The sequence below is a fragment of the Somniosus microcephalus genome, chromosome 4, assembly GCF_052327205.1.
Source record: "Somniosus microcephalus isolate GS21.2 chromosome 4, FLI_Smic_1.0, whole genome shotgun sequence".
Classification (NCBI taxonomy): Eukaryota; Metazoa; Chordata; class Chondrichthyes; order Squaliformes; family Somniosidae; genus Somniosus; species Somniosus microcephalus.
The window spans coordinates 258312546-258334178 of NC_140990.1; the positions used below are offsets into that span (position 1 = coordinate 258312546).

Genomic DNA, 21633 nt, shown 5'->3' on the forward strand with positions numbered 1-21633 from the left:
CTATTAAATCTCCTCTTAACCTTCTCTGCTCTAAGGAGAACAACCCCAGCTTCTCCAGTCTCTCCACGTAACTGAAGCCCCCCCATTGCTGGCACCATTCTAGTAAATCTCCTCTGCAATCTCTCCAATGCCTTGACACCCTTCCAGAAGTGTGGTGCCCAGAATTGGACTCAATACTCCAGTTGGGGCCTTACCAGTGATTTATAAAAGTTTAGCTTAATTTTGTTGCTTTTGTACTCTGAGGTTTATTTTGGCCACTGTCCCTCTTAATCCCATGGGCTTTAATTTTGCTAACATGTCTATTATGTGGTACTTTGTCAAACGCCTTTTGAAAGTCCATATACACACCATCAACCTCACTACTCTCATCAACCCTCTCAGTTACTTTATCAAAGAACTCGATCAAGTTAGTCAAACACGATTTGCCTCAAACAAATTTGTGCTGACTTTCATTTATTAGCCCATACTTTTCCACATGCCAATTAATTTTGTCCCGGATTATTGGGGGGGAATTTTAACCCCAAAAAACAGGTGAGTTTGGGTCAGGTGGGAGGTATAAGTGTTAAAAATCTGAATCCCAACCCCAATTTGCCCACTTCCGGTTTTAACGGAGGTGGTGGGGGGTTGGGTGGGCAACCAACACACTCCCAGGAGCTGGGTTGGCAATTTAAATATAATAATGAGGCTGTGTGCTTAATATTGATCTACGATTTCAAATTTAACTCTGGCCTTGGGGAAACCCGCTGGCTAAAGGGAGGCGAGGTCTGCTGGACCCAGGAGCTAAGTGCCTTTTCACTTACCTGCTGGATCCAGAGTACCTGCCTCGCCAACCCTCCGCGATCAGGCATACTCCCACCCCAGCCTTTGATCCCTCGCTCCTCTTGCTCCCCGGCTGTGGCAGGCTGCAGCCTTGTACTGAAGGCCTACCCGCCCAACAGCCAGCCAGCCTCTTAATCAGGTCCAATGTGGTGAATCAAACTCTACAGTGGAGCCAGGTTGTGTACTGTATAACAGTGATGGTTGCGTAATGTAGTTCTCCAGGCACAAGTGTAACTCTCAGTAATTCAGTTCCAGAGTCTTGCCATTTTTATTGTTCCACAGGTGTGGGTTTCAAAACCCTATACGTTGAAGAAAAAAGTTTGAGTAAGAAGTTTGTTTTGTTTTTACTGATCACTTCCAGTAGTTCATTCACTTGTAAAGCATCACAATTATAGTGAGTGACCAAAAAAGCATTAAGAAAAACATTACGCACACTATACATATAACAAGGTAATTAAACCAACCAGGCAGATATAAAGTCTATAAAAATATTATGTTTTTAAAATCTTGGCTTTTAGATTAAAAAAAAAAATCCACCTATGGGATCTGGGGGTCGCTGGCAAGACCAGCATTTATTGCCCATCCCTAGTTGACCTTGAGAAGGTGGTGGTGAGCCGCCTTCTTGAACCGCTGCAGTCCGTGTGGTGAAGGTACTCCCACAGTGCTGTTAGGGAGGGAGTTCCAGGATTTTGACCCAGTGACGATGAAGGACCGGCGATATACTTCTAAGTCAGGATGGTGTGTGACTTGGAGGGGAACTTGGAGGTGGTGGTGTTCCCATGCGCCTGCTGCCCATGTCCTTCTAGGTGGAAGAGGTCACGGGTTTGGGAGGTGCTGCCGAAGAAGCCTTGGTGAGTTTCTGCAGTGCATCTTGTAGATGGTACACACTGCAGCCACTGTATGCCGGTGGTGGAGGGAGTGAATGTTTAAGGTGGTGGATGGGGTGTCAATCAAGCAGGCTGCTTTGTCCTGGATGGTGTCGAGCTTCTTGAGTGTTGTTGGAGCTGCACTCATCCAGGCACGTGGAGAGTATTCCATCACACTCCTTACTTGTGCCTTGTAGATGGTGGAAAGGCTTTGGGGAGTCAGGAGGTGAGACACTCGCCACAGAATACCCAGCCTCCGACCTGCTCTTGTTGCCACAGTATTTATGTGGCTGGTCCAGTTAAGTTTCTGGTCAATGGTGACCACCCCCCCCCCCAAGGATGTTGATGGTGGGGATTCGGCGATGGTAATGCTGTTGAATGTCAAGGGGAGTTGGTTAGACTCTCGCTTGTTGGAGATAGTCATTGCCTGGCACTTCTGTGGCGCAAATGTTACTGTCACTTATCAGCCCAAGCCTGAACGTCGCTCAGGTCTTGTTGCATGCGGGCATGGACTGCTTCATTATCTGAAGAGAAATGATGGATATCAGTGATGGAGAAATTATGGATATCAGTGATGGAGAAAATGGGTCACTTTTGTCACCTATTGCCTGCATTCTGATCTCTGGTTAAATACTCCAAAGGCTAGATGTGCGATAATATTGAGTTAACCAAAGGATACCTACTCAAGCAGTATACTTTCTTTGCAGAAGCTATGAGTCACAAATGAATTTTGTACACATAAGAAACTGATTTATTAAAATAGCATTTGCTATTCATGAATGAGCTGTATGCATGCTTCATGGATGGGAATGTAAAATTGGAGGGAGTACTTTACAATATAAAAGCCATTTGGTCTGTAATAGTACTGCATGGACTTTCCTGGCACTATCGTTATCTGGCTGCTCGAGTGGCTAGTGTCCAGCAAGTAGCTAAGCCTAGCAGACCAGAAAATCACAGATTCGATCCCCGGTCTGAACTGGTTTGGCAATGGTGCAGTATTTACAATTGGCTTCAGTAGCTCTGGTTTGGAGGAGAAAGTTTGCCATGATTCGTGCTCCTAATTGCTTACATATGCCCCCGCCTCTTCTGGAAATTAGTGTGTAGCTGTTTGGTGAGGACAGAACTTGGTGTGGCTGTGATGATCATAATAACAACCTGTTGACCCAGGCTGTCAAAACTCGAGCCATGTGCCCATGGAACTGTACACCAGCAAGGAAAAAATATAAAAAAATAAAGCACTTCCTAGACTGGCTGGCACTATCCAATGCTTGGACTTGCTATCTAGTGAAAGCTGTATTGAGCCTGCTTGGGTTTGTATTCACACTGTCATCACAGAGAGATGTTTATTCTGGTGTTTTGGTTGGGTTTGAACTCGAGACTTGAAGCACAACATTTGTGCATTTGTGTGCTAACTGTAGATGCAGCACAGTTAGATAATGATGCCTCCTGAGGGAGTAAATTAAGCCTGAGTTTGGGCAATAGAAATATCACGTTGGTATGTTGGGAGTTTGGTACTGTTCATGGTGGTGTTGTGCACTGCATTGAACTGTTAGTTATAAGTAACAATTTAATCCTTGAATAGGAGACAGAGTAGATTTAAGTATGAGGTACATTAAAAACACAAAGTGAAAACAATTTGAAGTTCAGTGATGATTTCAGATTTAAGTGATCAAATTGCACAAACTAATGTATGAATATTTCTTTCACTATAGGAAAGATTTCAAGTGAAAAATCCTCCACATACATATATCCTGAAATTGAAAGGTTATCTCGATCCAGCTGTAACCAGAAAGGTAAGGAATACTTTTAAAAAAATAACTGGAGTTACTCTACTGTAATTGCTAGTGCCATATCTTTCTTGATGAGTTCTCCTCCTTCCTTTCTTTAGCTCTTGGAGAGCTATTGTTTCATCCAAGTTCATGTTTTCATCATTTAACATATGCAAAAAAGGTGGTTAGAGGGAAACATCAGAAGCTTATCAGTGCCTCTTAGCTAATTCGATAGCAAAATACTGTGGATGCTGGAAATCTGAAATAACAACAGAAAACGCTGGAAAAACTCAGCAGGCCAGGGCAGCATCCATGGAGAGAGAAACGGAGTTAACGTTTCAGGTCGAAGACCCTTCGTCAGAACTGGAAAAAAAGCGGGAAAAGGGATAGATTTTAAAGCAAGTGGGGGCTGGGAAAAGGGGGAGGGGGTGAAAGAACAAAAGGGAAGGTCAGTGATCGGATAGAAAGCAGGAGAGATTAAGAGATATTGTGTGAATGGCCCTGGCAGAATGAAGGACAGCTGTCATGTGGGAGGGAAGAAAAAAGTCCAGACGAAAGTGTGGATTAAAAAAATATATATTATGTGATAGGGGCCGAGGTTATGATCTGAAATTGTTGAACTCTATGTTGAGTCCAGAGGGCTGCAGAGTGCCTAATCGAAAGATGAGGTGCTGTTCCTCGAGCTTCCGCTGAGCTTCAGTGGAACAATGCAAGAGGCCGAGGACGGTGAGGTCTGAGTGGGAATGGGGCGGTGAATTAAAGTGACAGGCCACCGGGAGCTCGGGGTCCCTCCTAGCTAATTGATTGCTTCTCACTAATCACATTACTGTGGTCTTTAAGTGGCGGAAAGAAATGTAACTGCAAGAGCAGGCATTTTCGGTTTAGTGATATGTTGCATACTCCATGTTGACATAGATTAGCTGACCACCATTTGGTGGTTATGGGTGAAGAAGAAAAAGTGACATCTGACTCAGCTCAGTGATGTCCTGCTAAATTACTCACCAGGTGGCTGCTTTCAGCATGGACCAAAGATTGTTTGTGAAGATGGAAAAATGTCAAATTCCTGTTTGAGAAAAAAATGGCCTTTCATGCAAACAATTTGAGTCAAATTAGCTTTTTGGTGGGAACTGCGAACACCAGGGGGGTGATTTTGTCAATGGGGGCGCGTTGGAGGCGGGACTGCTGCTTGTCAGGTTTTAGTCCCGCCTCCATCGAATTGTGGCCAACCCACGCTAGTTTTCCTTGATTGATTTTTCCTAAGCTTGCCCAGCGGGTTTAGCAGGCCAATTAAGGGGAAGCTGGTTACAGAGAACGTCAGCGTATGACGTTTCATCTGTCAAAAATGTCATGAATTGTCATCGTTTGACAGCTCTGTGAAGCTGTCAAACACTGACATTCTCTGTTGTTTGATGAGTCCTTGTATTCAAAACTCATCAAACCTATTTCCTGAGCAGAAATCAGATGGCTGTTGCCATCTGTCATCTCTGCCGGTGAGATGCGGGAGTCTCCGGTTCCCCAACTGTTGAAGCCTGCAGGAAGAAACAAAGGTAAGTAAACATTGTCTATCACTTTTCACTCACCTCACATACTTACCTCTCCACACTTGCACCCATCACTCACCTCCACAGCACACTTTTGGACCACTCTCACCCCCGCAGACCCACTGATCGCCTCGCTGACCCTGGCGGCGTTTCCCGACGTCGGGAAGCCCGCGCCTCTGCTGGAAAAACGGGGATAATCCTCTTAACTGCCTGTTAACTACCTGTTAACAGGCAGTTAAGTGGCCGTAATCACCTTCCCGCCTCCGGGAGACGGGACCTGGCGCGGGTCGGGTACCTGCCTCCTGGGAAGATGACACGGAGGCGGGATGGGTACCCGCCCCCAGATTCTGCCATTTTCCCGGCAGTTCCGCCTCCAAACCCGTCGCCCCAGGGCTGGCAAAATCGTCCCCCAGGAAGCTAGTTGTAACATAGGCAAACACAGCAACCACTTTGCACACACTCCACCTGATTATAGGTGTGAGTTATACTGTTAGGATTTTTATTTGTTTTCTGCAGCTGGAGAACAAGAGGAACTAAATGTGCACTATGGATGAAGAGCTACGACCACCATTCATAGTGAAAGCCTTATATTTAAACTATAGTACCTCAAGATTTAATGGCAGACTTTCACAGGCACAATGAATACTAGAAAAACGCCACGTACATAACTTTTTCTTTCTCTCACACACTTCAGCAAGAGAAACCAAAATAAATATGAAGTTGGAATTTATTAGCACAGTGGGGTGTGAGATTGCGGTTTTGAAGTGGGAGGATGCAAGATTGTGATCTCACATGCCTGACTCCCAAGGACGCCAAGAGAATCAGTAGCCTGATTTAGTGGGATGGTCTTGGTACATCAGTTCCTGCAATTTTATTTTCCTGCTATAAAGAATTGGAAAATTATCCCCATTTTGTATATTTTAAAAGAATATGCTGATCACAATATTGACTTATCATGCAAAATTTAAATTGCTGTGAGGTGGAAACCGAAGAGTTTACTATCTATGATTACTAATTTAATGAACATGCTGAAATAATCAGTAACGAGTTCATTTAAAATACTCAATGTGCTCATCCCCTTTCAGTATCAGAATAAAGAAAGTAAAATGTCTTGGTTTTTCTGAAGCAAAAGCAGCGTTATTTCCATGAACACTGTATGATTCTAAAAAAAATAATTTGGTCAGCACAGATGTTCTTGTATCCTGTGTGGATTTTATCAGCGCTATTTTTTTGTAGCACAGTATGATGAGAGAAATGCACTAAATTATTTCTTCCAGCTTGAACAATCCTGGCTTTGTATTCTTTTAAAGAGTTTTTAAATGGTGCCTTCAGTTTAAATGTAGAGGCTGGAATATTTTACTAGCTTATAAACCAACCAGGCAGGGCAAGACAGCGAGCATGTAAGGAAGTGTAGATGTTTCCTTTTGACCTTGACGGAGACATCCCATTGGGAACGAGTTCATATTGTGGTTCTATACTAAGGGTGAATAGCATGGTTCGGCACTTTCAGGAACCTGGGACAAAACACATACATTGTAGACTTTCAGCATTTTCATTATTTAGTGAAAAATAAGTTCCACAAAACTCAATTGCGTGTTTTTTTTAGAACATAGTGGCCTAGAAATTCGGTTGTTAGCGCCTAAGGAGCCCGAGAATTGGGGCGTTACCCAATTTTCGGGCGGGCGCAGTGAATATAGCGCCACCTCCCATATTGAGTATCGTTTTAGCGCCGGCGCTAACACTTTGCGCTCGCCCACGGGCGCAGGCAGATCATGACGTCATTTCAGTGTGCAACGCCTTTTTGGCGCCCCTGACCGGATATTCGGTGGCGCCCGCAACCTTTCCGCCTGGCGCTATTAGTGACAGTTGGATTAAGCGTTCCCAGGCCCTTCTCGGACTCAGGGGGCGCTATTTAAAGGGGACAGCACTAGTATAAAAGCTGAAGCCATTTGGGCTGGCCATTCTGATCGTTGCTGGAGAGAGTTGCTGACCTTTTGTTGGACAGTAATTTTCTCATTGAGCCTTCGCTGGCACTGGCATCTTGAGGGCCTGGCTCCCGAGCTGGTGATGCAGCATCTGAAAGCAGGGAGGTGGAAGAGTGGCTTTAGCAAAAGGACAGCTTGGCAGCAAGGGATGCCAGATTGTGGCAAGGCTATGACATGGGTCCACAGTGAGAAAGCATGCTGGCGGGGGGAACAAGTGGAAGGAGACAGTTGTAAAAGGTGAGAACCTTACCATCGCTGTCGACAATGGGGTCGGCAGCTGCAATGGTTACAGGACCACTCAGACGTCCTCCAAGAATCTGGTGGACTCTCTCCTCGAGATCCGTGAGAGTGACGACTTGTGGAGGCCCTCCACCGGTGCGAGGCTGGTCTTTGCCAATCCTCGCCAGCTTGGACTGCAGGGGAAAGGAGGGGAAGTTATGTTACATGATGCCCTGAGTGATCATCTCATGCCCCCCATGGTGGAAGAGTCCTTACATTATGCCCTGAGTGATCATCTCATGCCCCCCATGGTGCAAGAACCCTTACATGACGCCGTGCGTCAAATGTGCATGTGTGTGCCCAGAAAGGGCCATGGGTGCTTGCTGGCAGATGGCCAATGGGGCACAGCCCACCCTGTAGCCATAAAGTCAGGTGCAAATGAAGGGATGCAGAAGTTTGCAGAAACAACACTCACCCTCACGACCCGAGTGAGGTCATTGAATTTCTTTCTGCATTGGACAGGGCTCCATGTCACCATGCTGCTGGAGTTGACCCTCTGGCATACATCCCTCCAAGTTCGTCAGTAGTCCTTATGATTCGGCCTCCTGCCATTGTCTGGGTGGAGAACATCTCGCCGGCGCTCCACTGCGGCCACCAATTGCTCCAGAGCCTCATTGGTGAAGCGCTCTGCTCTCTGTCTCACCTTCTCCATCTGGTGCAAGTTTTTAGCGCCAGAGAAGGGCCTGCGCCGATTCTGAGGCCTGCAAGGCGCAGAGTGTGGATGCTGAAGCTGACTGACCCACCCCTTTAAGAGCTGGCCCATGCCTGGAAGTCTCGTGGTCATCGGTAATTGAGAGCACCTGCGCTGCGCCCGTCCGCTCCGATATTGGGTTGCGCCGGAAGTTTAGCGCCTTAGGAGTCCCGTGTAACGCCTGAATTCGCACCTTAATCACCCTTAGGGGCGATGCAACCCAATATCGCGTCAGGTGGCGATAAGTTGCGTCTGGCTATAAACTTTGAGCTGCGCCAATTCTAACGCCCCAAGCGGGGCTATACCCAATTTCTAGGCCAGTATGAATTGCAAGCATAGCAGAAGCATACTATGTACTGGACTTTTTATAAGCTGCGTTATTGACCGTATGTGCTTGCATGAAGGAGCAATCCACAGTTTCTTCATTGTAGCCAATGCTCTTCACATTACAGCATTATAGGAGATATGCCTCATGTGGAAATATAAAACACAATTGATGGTCCCATGAGTGAGGATGATTTAAAGTTTTCTTTTCATACCGTATGCAACAATCTACTACCATAAACAGATAATAAACATACAGTACTGGGCATGGAAATGTTGAAATCAGTCAAATTGCTTTGACTCTGGAAGAAAGTTGCTATGAATTGTGAAGATAAGTGAGTCTCTATGAAAATCATTAGCCATCAATGAATTCCCAGCACAGTATCTTGTGCAGCAGAAAAATGAAAATTCTATTCTTATGGAAAGGCAAAGCTATATAAATGAGCTATTAGTAGTGCATCCAGTGTCACTGGTGTGGTGCAAGGTGCTTGACCATATCTTTCAGCATTGGGGATTACTGTAGCATTTCTGCATTAATCCAAAAATATAGCAAACCTTTTTCATGTGTTCAAGAACAACTGTAATTAATAGTTAAGTACATTTCTCTAATTATACCATATTACATGTTTCAGTCGAAATGTAAATATATTTTGCTAATATTCAGAAACATAGATGTGTGCAGGCCATTTGGAATCCATTGTCTGACACCAGTGGAGTTAGAATGGATATTGAACATGACTAATTTTGGTTATAGTTGAGTCCTGGACTGCTTTCCACATGGAATTTAAAACCAAGAGTTGTTATAAATTTTGCATTTTCACAGTTATAATGGGGATATTTAACTTACTAAAAAATTTTTTTTTTGTACAGTGAATACTGTTGTTTAAGATTGTACCTGCTCTCTTTGTCAACTTTTCATACCTCTCTTCCCACCTTCAAGATCAGAGTGGTTTTGGAAATAGACTAAGAAGAAAAATAAATGGAGTTTACGGGGAAGACAAATTGTTAATATTGGCCTGGAATTTGCGGTAGTAATAACGGTGACGAGGCTATCTGCACTCGCTGTTATTGCTGGGTAAAACTGACAGCATATTCTGGCATCCGCACATGCGCAGTTAAACGCAGAAATCTGGAAGTTGCTGTCAGCGATACCCAGCTCCTCCACAGGGTGCGCTGTTGCAGTCTTCGCCGATGGAATCACAACAGAAATCACTGTTAGGATGTGAACTTAAACTAATTACCCACTATTCTTGCTCTAAAGACCAATGAAAAACTTAAGCCTGGTTCAATCAGGAGTAACTGAGTTTTTAACGACTTACTAAGTCATAATTACTGCTGAACAACCTCTCTGGCCCTGACAAATTCATTTTACATGTATGGAGTCTCATTCCCTCAGAAGAAAATTAAAAAATGTTGCAGATTAAAAAAAATAAAAATTATATATATTTTTTAAAGTTTGTGTTTTGCTATTTAAGTTTCTCCCTTAATCCCATGTGTATGTCCTAATCTTAATTTCACTTTCTATACAATGACTTAAATGTAATTTATATTTCCTGCTTTTTACTTCCTGCTCTGCCATCTGTGAGGATTCTTCAATCTGATTGGCTGGATTAGTCTCCCTGCTGCCTGTCCTGTTGCTGGACGCCACAAATGAATCTTATCAATTGATTTCTTCTTCATTCCCTATCTTTCACACACCATAGGATTATGGCATCCTCGGGAAACCGCATGCTGAGCATGCACATGAAAATGTTATCTTCCTTCTTCTTCTTCTTCTTAGGCAGTCCCTCGGAACCGAGGATGACTTGCTTCCACATTAAAAATGAGTTTGCAGGTGACTGATGAGTCCAATGCGGGACCTACAGTCTCTGTCACAGGTGGGGCAGACGGTGGTTGAAGGGGAGAGTGGGTGGGGTGCTTGGGTTGACGTGCGCTCCTTGCGCTGCCTGCGCTTGGCTTCCGCTTGTTCCCGGCAAAGAGACTCGAGGGCCCCGATTTTCGGCTTGTGTGGGAAATGGTCGGGTTTCCCCGAATGTGGGGTTTCTGACACACACAAAAAAGTGTCAGCCAGCTCCACGCAATTTTCCCTCAATTGGCCAATTAATTCCCAGCATGTGGGAAGCCTTGCTAATTGTCCAATTCGAGTGAGAAATCCCCACAGTATGATGTCATCATTCGTGGTGCTTTCAAGATCCACAGCAAGCACTGCATCCTCTGAAGGCATCCAAACAAACCATACAGGATGGCAGAGGAGCTTGCAGCAGCTGTGGCCAGTGCCAGACCCCGAGCTGCCTTCAAATTCGACGAGGCTTCACTGCAGGCATTATTGGATGGGGTTTGGGCCCACAGGGAGGTCCTCTTCCCTAGGTCAGGGAGGAAGAGGCCTCCCACTGAGACCAATGCTGCATGGATGCAGGTGTCAGCAGATGCCAACTCGCTGGGAGTCACCAGAAGAACCTTGGCATTACATCTCCAACTCCTTCCTTAACTCCCCTACAGTACCATCCAGAGCCCCCGTCCTCACTGTGGAGGAGGAAGAGGCTGTGCAGCCAGACTCCTCAGAGGAAGCTCCAACCTCTGAGGGTGCAGCGTCAGCAGAAGTAAGCGCACCCAGCACCAGCGCAGACACTCACACCTCGGGGGACCTTCGGGACATAGAATAGTGTTGTCAACTGGTGTTTCACAGCTCACAAGTGAGCCTCAGCAGATTCTGGAGACAGGGACAGCAGTGGAGAGTCCTCGTCGGAGGGCGCAGGACTCTGCCAGCTCAGCTCAGCTGCGCTGCATGTCGACCCTCTGCCTCTGGGTCCATCTGCAAGAGAAGAGGTGATGGATCTCCATGCACAGAGAGATGCAGGAGTCTCTGGCAGGTTTTGTCTCCAGGGTCGCTGCAAGTATGGAGCGAATGGAGGAGTCCATAGCGACCATGAGCAGAGCCTTTGTGGAGTCATTGGCGCATGAACGCATCACCATGGAAAGGTTGGCAACCTCCATGGAGGAGATAACTCGCCAGGGTGCAGAAAACATGGTGAGTGCTCATAAGAGAATGACATCTCTTGAGGAGCGTTGGCCATCAGTTGGACAGAGAAACCAGATCTTCATGGAAGTCCTTCTGAGTAGGACAGCCAGTGCAGAAACGGGTCCCCATGGCCCCCTAAAGCGCAGCAAGGTGCTCTCAAGCCACTTCCAAGCGCTGGCCCCTTCTGGCCTGTGCAGCTTCAGGTGAGTGAGCAGCAACCTGGTGCTCCTGGTGCTCATCATGCTGTTCCTGGTTCTGCTGCTGCCGCCTCTGCTGCTGGAGATCCTCTAAAGGCAAGAAGGGAAGGAAAAAAGGCGTCCCATGCTTCTCGTAGATGCCTCCGCTGAGGAAGCACTGAGTGAGGGTGGCGAGAGGGGCTTCCCAGGAGATCACATTGGAGAAGTGTGTGAGGCTCCAACCTTCCACAGCTGTGCCTAAGCCTTGAAGAAGTAGCCCCAAGCATTCAGCAACAAGGTCCTTCAACATACAAGTGCTGTCCCTTTAAATCGCAGCTTCTCCATTGACATAGAAACATAGAAGATAGGAGCAGGAGTAGGCCATTCGGCCCTTTGAGCCTGCTCCGCCATTCAATGAGATCATGGCTGATCATCCAAATTCAGTACCCTGTCCCTGCCTTCTCCCCATATCCCTTGATCCCTTTAGCCTCAAGAAATATATCCAACTCTTTCTTGAATATATTTAATGAACTGGCCTCCACCGCCCTCTGTGGCAGAGAATTCCACAGGTTCACCACTCTCTGGGTGAAGAAATTCCTCCTAATTTCTGTCCTAAATGGCTTACCCCTTATCCTTAGACTATGACCCCTGGTTCTGGACTCCCCGGCCATCAGAAACATCTTTTCTGCATCTAGTCTGTCCAGACCTGACAGAATTTTATAGGTTTCGATGAGATCTCCTCTCAATCTTCTAAACTCCAGTGAGTATAAGCCCAATTGACACAATCTCTCCTCGTACGTCATACCTGCCATCCCAGGTATCAGCCTGGTGAATCTTCGCTGCACTCCCTCCATGGCAAGAACGCCCTTCCTCAGGTAAGGTGACCAAAACTGCACACAATACTCAAGGTGCGGTCTCACCAAGGCCCTGTACAGCTGCAGCAAGACATCCTTGTTCTTGTACTCGAACCCTCTTGCTACGAAGGCCAACATACCATTTGCCTTCTTAACCGCCTGCTGCACCTGCATGCTTACTTTCAGCGACTGGTGCACAAGAACACCCAGGTCTCTTTGCACTTCCCCTTCTCCCAATCTATTGCCATTCAAATAATAATCTGCCTTCCTGTTTTTGCCACCAAAGTGGATAACCTCACATTTATCCACATTATAGTGCATTTGCCATGTTTCTGCCCAATCACCCAACCTGTCCAAATCGTACTGGAGTTTCACGACATCCTCCTCACAGCATACCCTCCCACCCAGCTTTGTGTCGTCTGCAAATTTGGAGATATTACATCCAATTCCCTCGTCCAGATCATTAATATATATTGGGAACAGCTGGGGTCCTAGGACCGATCCTTGCGGTACCCCACTAGTCACTGCCTGCCACTCGGAAAACGACCCGTTTATTCCAACAACCTGCAGCTGACAGCTAGCAAGCCGGCTAGCTTCACACCAGCTCTCAGCAGCGGGGTTCCCCGCAGGCGGGTTTCATGTGGGGAAAGCCCCAAAGTCGCAACGGCCCCGGAAAATCTACCTCAACGAGGTAATTATTGGTAATTAGTGTGCCGATGACCATACCCACCAGTGGCGGCCGGGACTGAAGCGGGGTGCAGGAAAACGGCGGTCCGAAAGTCGGGACGGGGCGGGGAATCAGGCGGGGGGTGGGGGGGGGTTCCGACCTGCTTTTTCGATGATTTTCGGCCCCCGGCCGCACGAAAAGCCACCCGATGGCGGCCAGAAAATCGGGGCCGAGGTGTTCGGTGCCTTCCCGGATGCTTCTCCTGCACTTTGTGCGGTCTTGGGCCAGGGATTCCCAGGTGTCGGTGGGGACCCACACAGGGTCTCATCATTTAAAGACCAGGACCTGTGTCATGAGGCCAGTTTGTTTTTCTCCAGTTTCTTTCTCAGGTAAAGCCCCCATTACCAAAAGTCTAGAACAAAGTCTCCAGCCTGTCTACAGTAGCAGGTTTCTTTAGTTAGACATTAGAGTATCAAACATTCTGCCACTTTATCTGTCCTGCTTCAGGTTTCCCAGGAGACTACAGTGTTGGTACCAGGTGAACCTCCAGAAAATATCAAGTTAATTCCTTTCCGCATAACAACAACAACAACTTGTATTTATATAGCGCCTTTAACTTAGTAAAACATCCCAAGGCGCTGCACAGGAGTATTTTAAGACAAAAAATTTGACACCGATCCACATAAGGATAAATTAGGGTGGGTGACCAAAAGCTTGGTCAAAGAGGTAGGTTTTAAGGAGCGTCTTAAGGAGGAAAGAGAGGCGGAGAGGTTTAGGCAGGGAATCCCAGAGCTTAGGGCCTAGGCAACAGAAGGCACGGCCACCAAAGGTTGAGTGATGATAATCAGGAATGCTCAAGAGGGCAGAATTAGAGGAGTGCAGATATCTTGGCGGGGGGGGTGGGGAGCGGGGTTGTGGGGCTGAAGGAGATTACAGAGATAGGAAGGGGCGAGGCCATGGAGGGATTTGAAAACAAGGATGAGAATTTTTAAATCGAGGCGCTGCTTAAGCATACAAAAAGAAAAGAAAACCTATGCCCTTCTGGTCTTATGGCAACAACATGAACCAATCCCACTCTCTCTCCTTTTGCCTTGCAATCTCCCTCCATGCTTTCAGAAACCTCCTCAAATCACTCTTCAATTATGCCTTCAGTTCCCCATCTTAGCCCTTCCATTTTTTCCCTACTTCCCCCATGTTTGGTGTCTCCATATGCTTTTTGCTCTTTATTGTAAAGCAATCTGAGACACCTTCCTGCACATGAGTATATAAATGCAAGTTGTTGTTGAAATTGACCACACCCAATAGTGTTACACTAATACCAATAAAAGAAAATCAGAAGTTACTTAGCTCTTCATATATGTAGTCAATTTGTTGATCATCTGCCTAGTCTCAGTGCCTCCGCACTTCACACTCTGAACTGAGGGCTCCCCTTTGTCTACCAGGTGCTGAAAAGAGGCAGTCCCAAGTCAGCACTTGAGACAAAGTCACGTGGGACTTTGCTTAAAGGTGGTGGGACTAGCAAACATTAAAAGGAAAACACGTAATTTCCCGCTGACCAGCTGGGGAAGCAGTTAAATTCAAGAGGAAGGAGAGCAGTGAATCCACTGCTGGGAGGAGGGCGCTAAGAAGAGAAAACCTTTTCTCTCAAGAGCCTGGATATTGTACTCTAGTGTTCCAACTCCATTTAAACACCAGCCCAGCACAGCTTGGGAAAGTACTATGAGGGCTACATCATAGCATTCCAGAACTATTCGATAAGTTCCACATTTCCCAACGGGATCTTTATTTTGCTATTTCCAAATCCAATACATTGTCTGTGACCCAGCTGTGCTGCCTAAAATCCAACCTGACCCCACCACAATTGACCCTCTGCAATACAGAACTCTTACTCAGAAAAATCTTCCACCTCCTACTCCATAACATCTTCCATGTCATCAGTTGACTCTGAATGCCTATCTAAATCTTCGGAACATGACCCAGGTCACCCATTCCTTCAAGAGCAGTGGACAGAGGCCCACCGGCCTTCATACCTTCCACCTGCAATTGAGAAAGAAGCAACTCATAACAGGGAAGTTCACCTATCAGGTAAGTGCGAGCAGGACTGTGGCTATAAGGGCACGTTCCAACACACATATTCTGGTGTTTGACCCGGCCTTTACCCCTTCTGGGCAGAAGTCTTGAGGCCATCAAAATCATGACTAGTCTACCACTTCATTGGACCCAACCCTATTCTTACTTGACCTATTGCCAATGGAACAAGTAATCCCTGCCACCTGCATACTTTGCCAGCTATCGCTCCAGGCAGCAGGAACGTGTGTACTTAAAGCTCTGCTGCAACTCAACAATCCTCCCAATTAATAGTTGGACATTCTGGGAGAGCTGTCGAGCACAGCAGGTGGTGCATAAACTGAACTCTGAGTTAGGAAAATACCAGGAGGACTGGGTCCCCTTCCTTCTGGCCCACGCTAGACCTATTCCTAGCCCTCGCAGCAGAAGAAGTCTCCTAGTCTGACATCACATTGACAGACACGTACCCCACCAAAGCCGTCACCTCCACCAGATGCCAAGCACTGCTCCAAACCAGCGGCTTAGTACAACCCCCCACCCCCACATGTGACCTGATCCTTGTGACCAGAAATCATTCCCGACCCCGATAATCCCATCCAAGTGTGACGATCTGTATAGGCCCCTCAAAGTGTGTATCTGCAATTATTTGGGTCGGAGCGATCATAATATGACCGAATTGTTCATTAAGATGGAGAATGAAGTAGTTGACTCGGAGACTAGGGTCCTCAATTTAAATAAAGGAAACTATGATGGTCTGAGGAGCGAGTTGGGTAGGATTGATTGGGGAATGGCACTCAAAGGGTTGACGGTGGATAGGCAATGGCAAACATTCAAAGACCGAATGGATGAACTACAGAATTTGTTCATCCCAGTTTGGCATAAAAATAAAACAAAAAAGGTGACCCAACCGTGGCTAACAAGGGAAATTAGGGATAGCATAAGGTCCAAGGAGAGGGCATATAAATTGGCCAGAAAAAGCAATAATCCTGAGGATTGGGAGCAGTTTAGGATTCAACAAAGGAGGACAAAGGGATTAATTAAGAAAGGGAAAATAGAATATGAGAGTAAGCTTGCAGAGAACATAAAAACTGACTGTAAAAGCTTTTATAGATATGTGAAGAGAAAAAGATTGGTGAAGTCAAGCGTAGGTCCCTTGCAGTCAGAATCGGGGGAATTTATAATGGGGAACAAAGAAATGGCAGACCAACTAAATACATATTTTGGTTCTGTCTTCACAAAGGAGGACACAAATAACCTCCCAGAGATGCTGGGGAACATAGGGTCTGATGAAAGGGTGGAACTGAAAGAAATCAGTATTTGTAGGGAAATGGTGTTAGGAAAATTGATGGGACTGAAGGCCGATAAATCCCCAGGGCCTGATAATCTACATCCCAGGGTACTTAAGGAAGTGGCCCTAGAAATAGTAGATGCATTGCTGGTCATCTTCCAGAACTCGATAGACTCTGGAACGGTACCCATGGATTGGCGGGTAGCTAATGTTACCCCACTATTCAAAAAAGGTGGTAGAGAAAAGGCGGGGAATTATAGACCGGTAAGCTTGACATTGGTAGTGGGGAAAATGCTAGAGTCCATTATAAAAGATGTAATAGCAGAGCACTTGGAAAGCAGTGACAGGATCGGACAAAGTCAACATGGATTTACAAAAGGTAAATCATGCTTGACTAATCTACTGGAATTTTTTGAGGATGTAACTGGTAAAATAGATAAGGGAGAACCAGTGGATGTGGTGTATTTGGACTTTCAGAAGGCTTTCGATAAGGTCCCGCATAAGAGATTAGCGTGCAAAATTAAGGCACATGGGATTGGGGGCAAGGTATTGACTTGGATAGAGAACTGGTTGGCGGACAGAAAGCAAAGAGTTGGAATAAACGGGTCGTTTTCCGAGTGGCAGGCAGTGACTAGTGGGGTACCGCAAGGATCGGTCCTAGGACCCCAGCTGTTCACAATATATATTAATGATCTGGACGAGGGAATTGGATGTAATATCTCCAAATTTGCAGACGACACAAAGCTGGGTGGGAGAGTATGCTGTGAGGAGGATGTCGTGAAACTCCAGCACGATTTGGACAGGTTGGTGATTGGGCAGAAACATGGCAAATGCACTATAATGTGGATAAATGTGAGGTTATCCACTTTGGTGGCAAAAACAGGAAGGCAGATTATTATTTGAATGGTAATAGATTGGGAGAAGGGGAAGTGCAAAGAGACCTGGGTGTTCTTGTACACCAGTCGCTGAAGGTAAGCATGCAGGTGCAGCAGGCGGTTCAGAAGGCAAATGGTATGTTGGCCTTCGTAGCAAGAGGGTTCGAGTACAAGAACAAGGATGTCTTGCTGCAGTTGTACAGGGCCTTGGTGAGACCACACCTTGAGTATTGTGTGCAGTTTTGGTCGCCTTACCTGAGGAAGGACGTTCTTGCCATGGAAGGAGTGCAGCGAAGATTCACCAGGCTGATATCTGGGATGGCAGGAATGATGTATGAGGAGAGATTGTGTCGATTGGGCTTATACTCACTGGAGTTTAGAAGATTGAGAGGGGATCTCATCGAAACCTATAAAATTCTGTCAGGCCTGGACAGACTAGATGCAGGAAGGATGTTTCTGATGGCCGGGGAGTCATAGTCTAAGGATAAGGGGTAAGCCATTTAGGACTGAAATGAGGAGGAATTTCTTCACTCAGAGAGTGGTGAACCTGTGGAATTCTCTGCCACAGAGGGCAGTGGAGGCCAGTTCATTAAGTATATTCAAGAAAGAGTTGTATATATTTCTTAAGGCTAAAGGGATCAAGGGATATGGGGAGAAGGCAGGGACCGGGTACTGAATTTGGATGATCAGCCATGATCTCATTGAATGGCGGAGCAGGCTCGAAGGGCCGAATGGCCTACTCCTGCTCCTATCTTCTATGTTTCTATGTTTCTAAGCTAGAAAGCCACTGTTACTCTGTTCTACTTTGACCTGAGAGAGAATGTGTCACTCAATAACAAAAAAAAGCGGTGGTGGGGGAAGACAGATTAATTTTACAGTAGCACATTACAATGCCTTTGTCAGACTGGCCCTGACAGCCATCAGGTTCCTACACAGAAGCTTCCCTCTCTCCTCCTAAATTTACACTATGTTGCTGTGCTCTTGTGACAAGTATAGAATGCAAAACAAAGAGTGCATGATCTTCTTCATTCTTGGCATAACTTGCACCTTTCAAAGACCACGATCCCATCAGTCTCGGCAGACCCCACAGGGTTGTAGTTTTCTCAGTGTTAAGTGATTAAATTAGTTCCATTTTAGCTTTAGATGAAAATGAACTGGCACAATAGTGTAGGTGCTTTATATAGGAGCTGGAACAGGAGACTATGCCTGGCACTACTTATCAGTAACATCAGACCTTTTTTTGGTCAACACGTGGCTTTCCCTGAACCTTTTAAAGCTAGGCTACATTGCTATGGTGTGTGAAGGATTGGTATATTATTTGATGACTGAACACCTTGCAAACTAGGTAACCTGTTTATCGGTTTTGAATTGATGGTTCCTTCTAATCCTGAAAATGTTTTCAATTAAATATTTGCAGAAGTTCAGAAGAAGAGTGCAAGAATCAACTCAAGTACTGCGAGAACTGGAAATTTCTCTTCGAACAAACTATATTGGGTAAGTTTGAATATTTTGCAAAAGGATCATTCTCGGTCAATTCACCTCGTGAATGAGGTGGTCATTTTCACATTCGATTATACTTTTCACAGTTATCGTGTATATATAAAAACTTTAGCCTAAACTATTTTTGTCCCTTGTTAGAAAGTGGAAATAATTGTGTTGAACCTGTTGGCACCCTCACTGTTTTCTTTGTAGCAGAGCACAGACCAAAGTTCCCAATTAGTGAATTCCCAATCTACGTTTTACAGCAGTGATTATAAGACCCTTGCCAGGAGGGAAGGAAAATTGGAGCGAGTCCCTCCCAGGCTACTTTCACATATCAGGGAGCACGTCTTCTGCCCATTTTCAGGTGGATTTTCTCAAATCATACAAGAGGAGTAAAAGGGGAGAAAATACATTTTTAAAAAGGATGTAGCTCGCAAAGGATCCTAAAGAACGTCTTGAAGAATGTGGATTCCAAAATTCAGTGCCTATGCATTCCAGAAACTAATGCAATTTGAAAGCTCGCAAGCAGTTCTTGTGCCCACAGGCAGACAACAGAAAGACTCTTTTGTAGTCTCAGGAGCTGCACCAATGCAAGAGAAGCTGTTGATGGCAGGAAGGGGGAGAACTGAACCGAGATAACATGAACTGCTGCACAGGGCAGGGAAACCAGATCGTCATGTGATGAAATAATATAATGTATTCCTGAAGGCACACGCAGCTTTAGGTGGTTATATTGGTTTCAGATCATTATTCATTGTATATGGAACAGAATTAAGAAAGCAATGACTGCTATGTGAAAATAACACATACATATAGTGCCTTTCATGTCCTCTGGATGTCCCAAAGCACTTTGCAACCGACAAATGACTTTCGAAGTGTGGTCACTGTTGTAATGTAGGAAAACATGGCAGCCAATTTGTGCACAGCAAGGTCCCACAGACATGATAGATAAACAGTTAATCTGGTTTTAGTTAAGGGGTAATTGTTGACCAGGACATTGAGAGAACTCCCTTACTCATCCTTGAATGGTACCATGTCCACCTGAGCAAGCAGACAGGGCCTCAGTTAAGCTTCTCATCCAGAAAACAGCATCTCCGACAATGTAGGACCCCTTCAGTACTGCACTAAAGTGTCAGCCTATGTAATGTGTTCAAATCTCTGGAGTCAACTCTTTTTACACAACAGAAGTTGGGATCTATGGGGAAGATGTGTATAACGTATTGTATCATATTTCACAAAGAACTGAGGGACACAGAGGATTTGTACATTGGCTTCTGTTCTTTATTTCAATTATTTTCTTCACCACTGTGGTTTACCGCCGCACTGAAAAGGGCAAACAATCTACTTCCAGGCCTTCAGCAATTCTGTTTTGCAGTTTGCTTATAACTCTGTCTCCAACTTTCCCTTCGCTGTGCTGTAGTCGTTGGCCAGCACTTGGTGCTTTCCCCACAGTGATGTAGCTGAGACCCAGCAGTATAGAGAAATATAGGTATAAAAAATGTTCCAGCAAAACACATTCTTTCAATTCTTGAACCCAGGTTCAAATCCACTTTTCTCCCTGATATGTGAAATTGTAAAGTGAGTTTGATAGTGTCAGTCCAATTTCCTGTCGGTGTGGGCCCACAGCGCAAAACTTCCCACAGTTTGGCAAGGACACCCATGTGGGAAACGAGGCAAAACATTATATTGCTAGAATAGGTAGTACTGTTCTAAGATTGGGCTTAAAGCAAATTGTTGAGGTGCAGTGGAGGAAGTTTAATTTTGTATCTAACTTGTGATGTACTTAACCTGGCAAGGAATGATGGTGATACCAGATGGCAAAAATGAAAGGGATAAATAAGAACCTGCATTTATATATTTTTTTAATGTATTAATTGGATGTGGGCGTCACCAGCAAGGCCATCATTTATTGTCCATCCTTAATTGCCCTTGAGAAGAACCACTGTTGTATTTTTTTTGTAGCAGTTTGTTACAACTGAGTGGCTCGCTAGGCCATTTCAGAGGGCAGTTAAGAGTCAACCAATTTGCTGTGGGCCTGGAGTCACATATAGGCCAGACCAGCAGATCTCCTTCCCTAAAGGACATTAGTGAACCAGATGGGTTTTTACAACGATCCGGTAGTTTTATGGTCACCATTACTGATACTAGCTTTTTTTTAAATTCCAGATTTATTTAATTAACTGAATTTAAATTCCCCAGCTGCCGTGGTGGGATTTGAACTCACGTCTCTGGATCATTAGTCCAGGCCTCTGGATTACTAGCCCAGTAACATGACCACTATGCTACCGTTCTTGATATAATGCCTTTTATGACCTCAGGATGTCCCAGAACGCTTCACAGTCAATGAAGTACTTTTAGAAGTATAGTCACTTTTATACTGTAGGGAAACACAAAAGTCTTGAATGATCCAGCACTGAAATGCCACATCTTAATATACCTGAAAATTCACCCAAAAATATTCATCAATATTAATGTCTCTTGCATTGATATTGTTTTAAAAAGTATAAATTTTTCTTGGTAATTTTGCATGAGGGCACATGGACCGTGCAAATATCTGGCTGATGTGTGGAATAGTGGACTTAATCAGGAACCATTGCTCACGGATGATGGTGCTTTGTGGCTCTGCTCTGATCAGGTGCCAAATATTTACACCACTTAAAGTCTTGTCCACAAGGGAAATATTATTGGTCTATCCAAATTGTCATCAACCATGAAAAGTCTACATGGGCCGCTGTAAATAATTATTGAAACTTCGCGTGATGGTCCTGTAGATCCTGATCCCTCAGACCACTGTACCTCTTACTGAAATTATAGACCAACAGAAAGGAACTGTTAGTTCAAAGCCAAGCTGTGTTGGGAGCATGCATCAGGAAGTTTTACCTTCAATTAATTAAACGCTTAGCCGCTGAATCTGCACTGATGGCTAGCACT

General features: G+C 45.3%; 1 protein-coding gene across 8 annotated transcripts in view; it reads left to right on the forward strand.

The window, feature by feature from the left end:
- LOC147120410 (formin-like protein 2) overlaps window positions 1-21633 on the forward strand; it is a 375571-nt gene that overhangs the window by 267023 nt on the left and 86915 nt on the right. For all 8 annotated transcript variants that reach the window (XM_085986300.1, XM_085986294.1, XM_085986293.1 and 5 more), the window contains exons 3-4: window positions 3398-3478; window positions 18638-18714. In XM_085986300.1, coding sequence (XP_085842426.1) covers window positions 3398-3478; window positions 18638-18714 — 158 coding nt within the window. The remainder of the gene's footprint in view (window positions 1-3397; window positions 3479-18637; window positions 18715-21633) is intronic.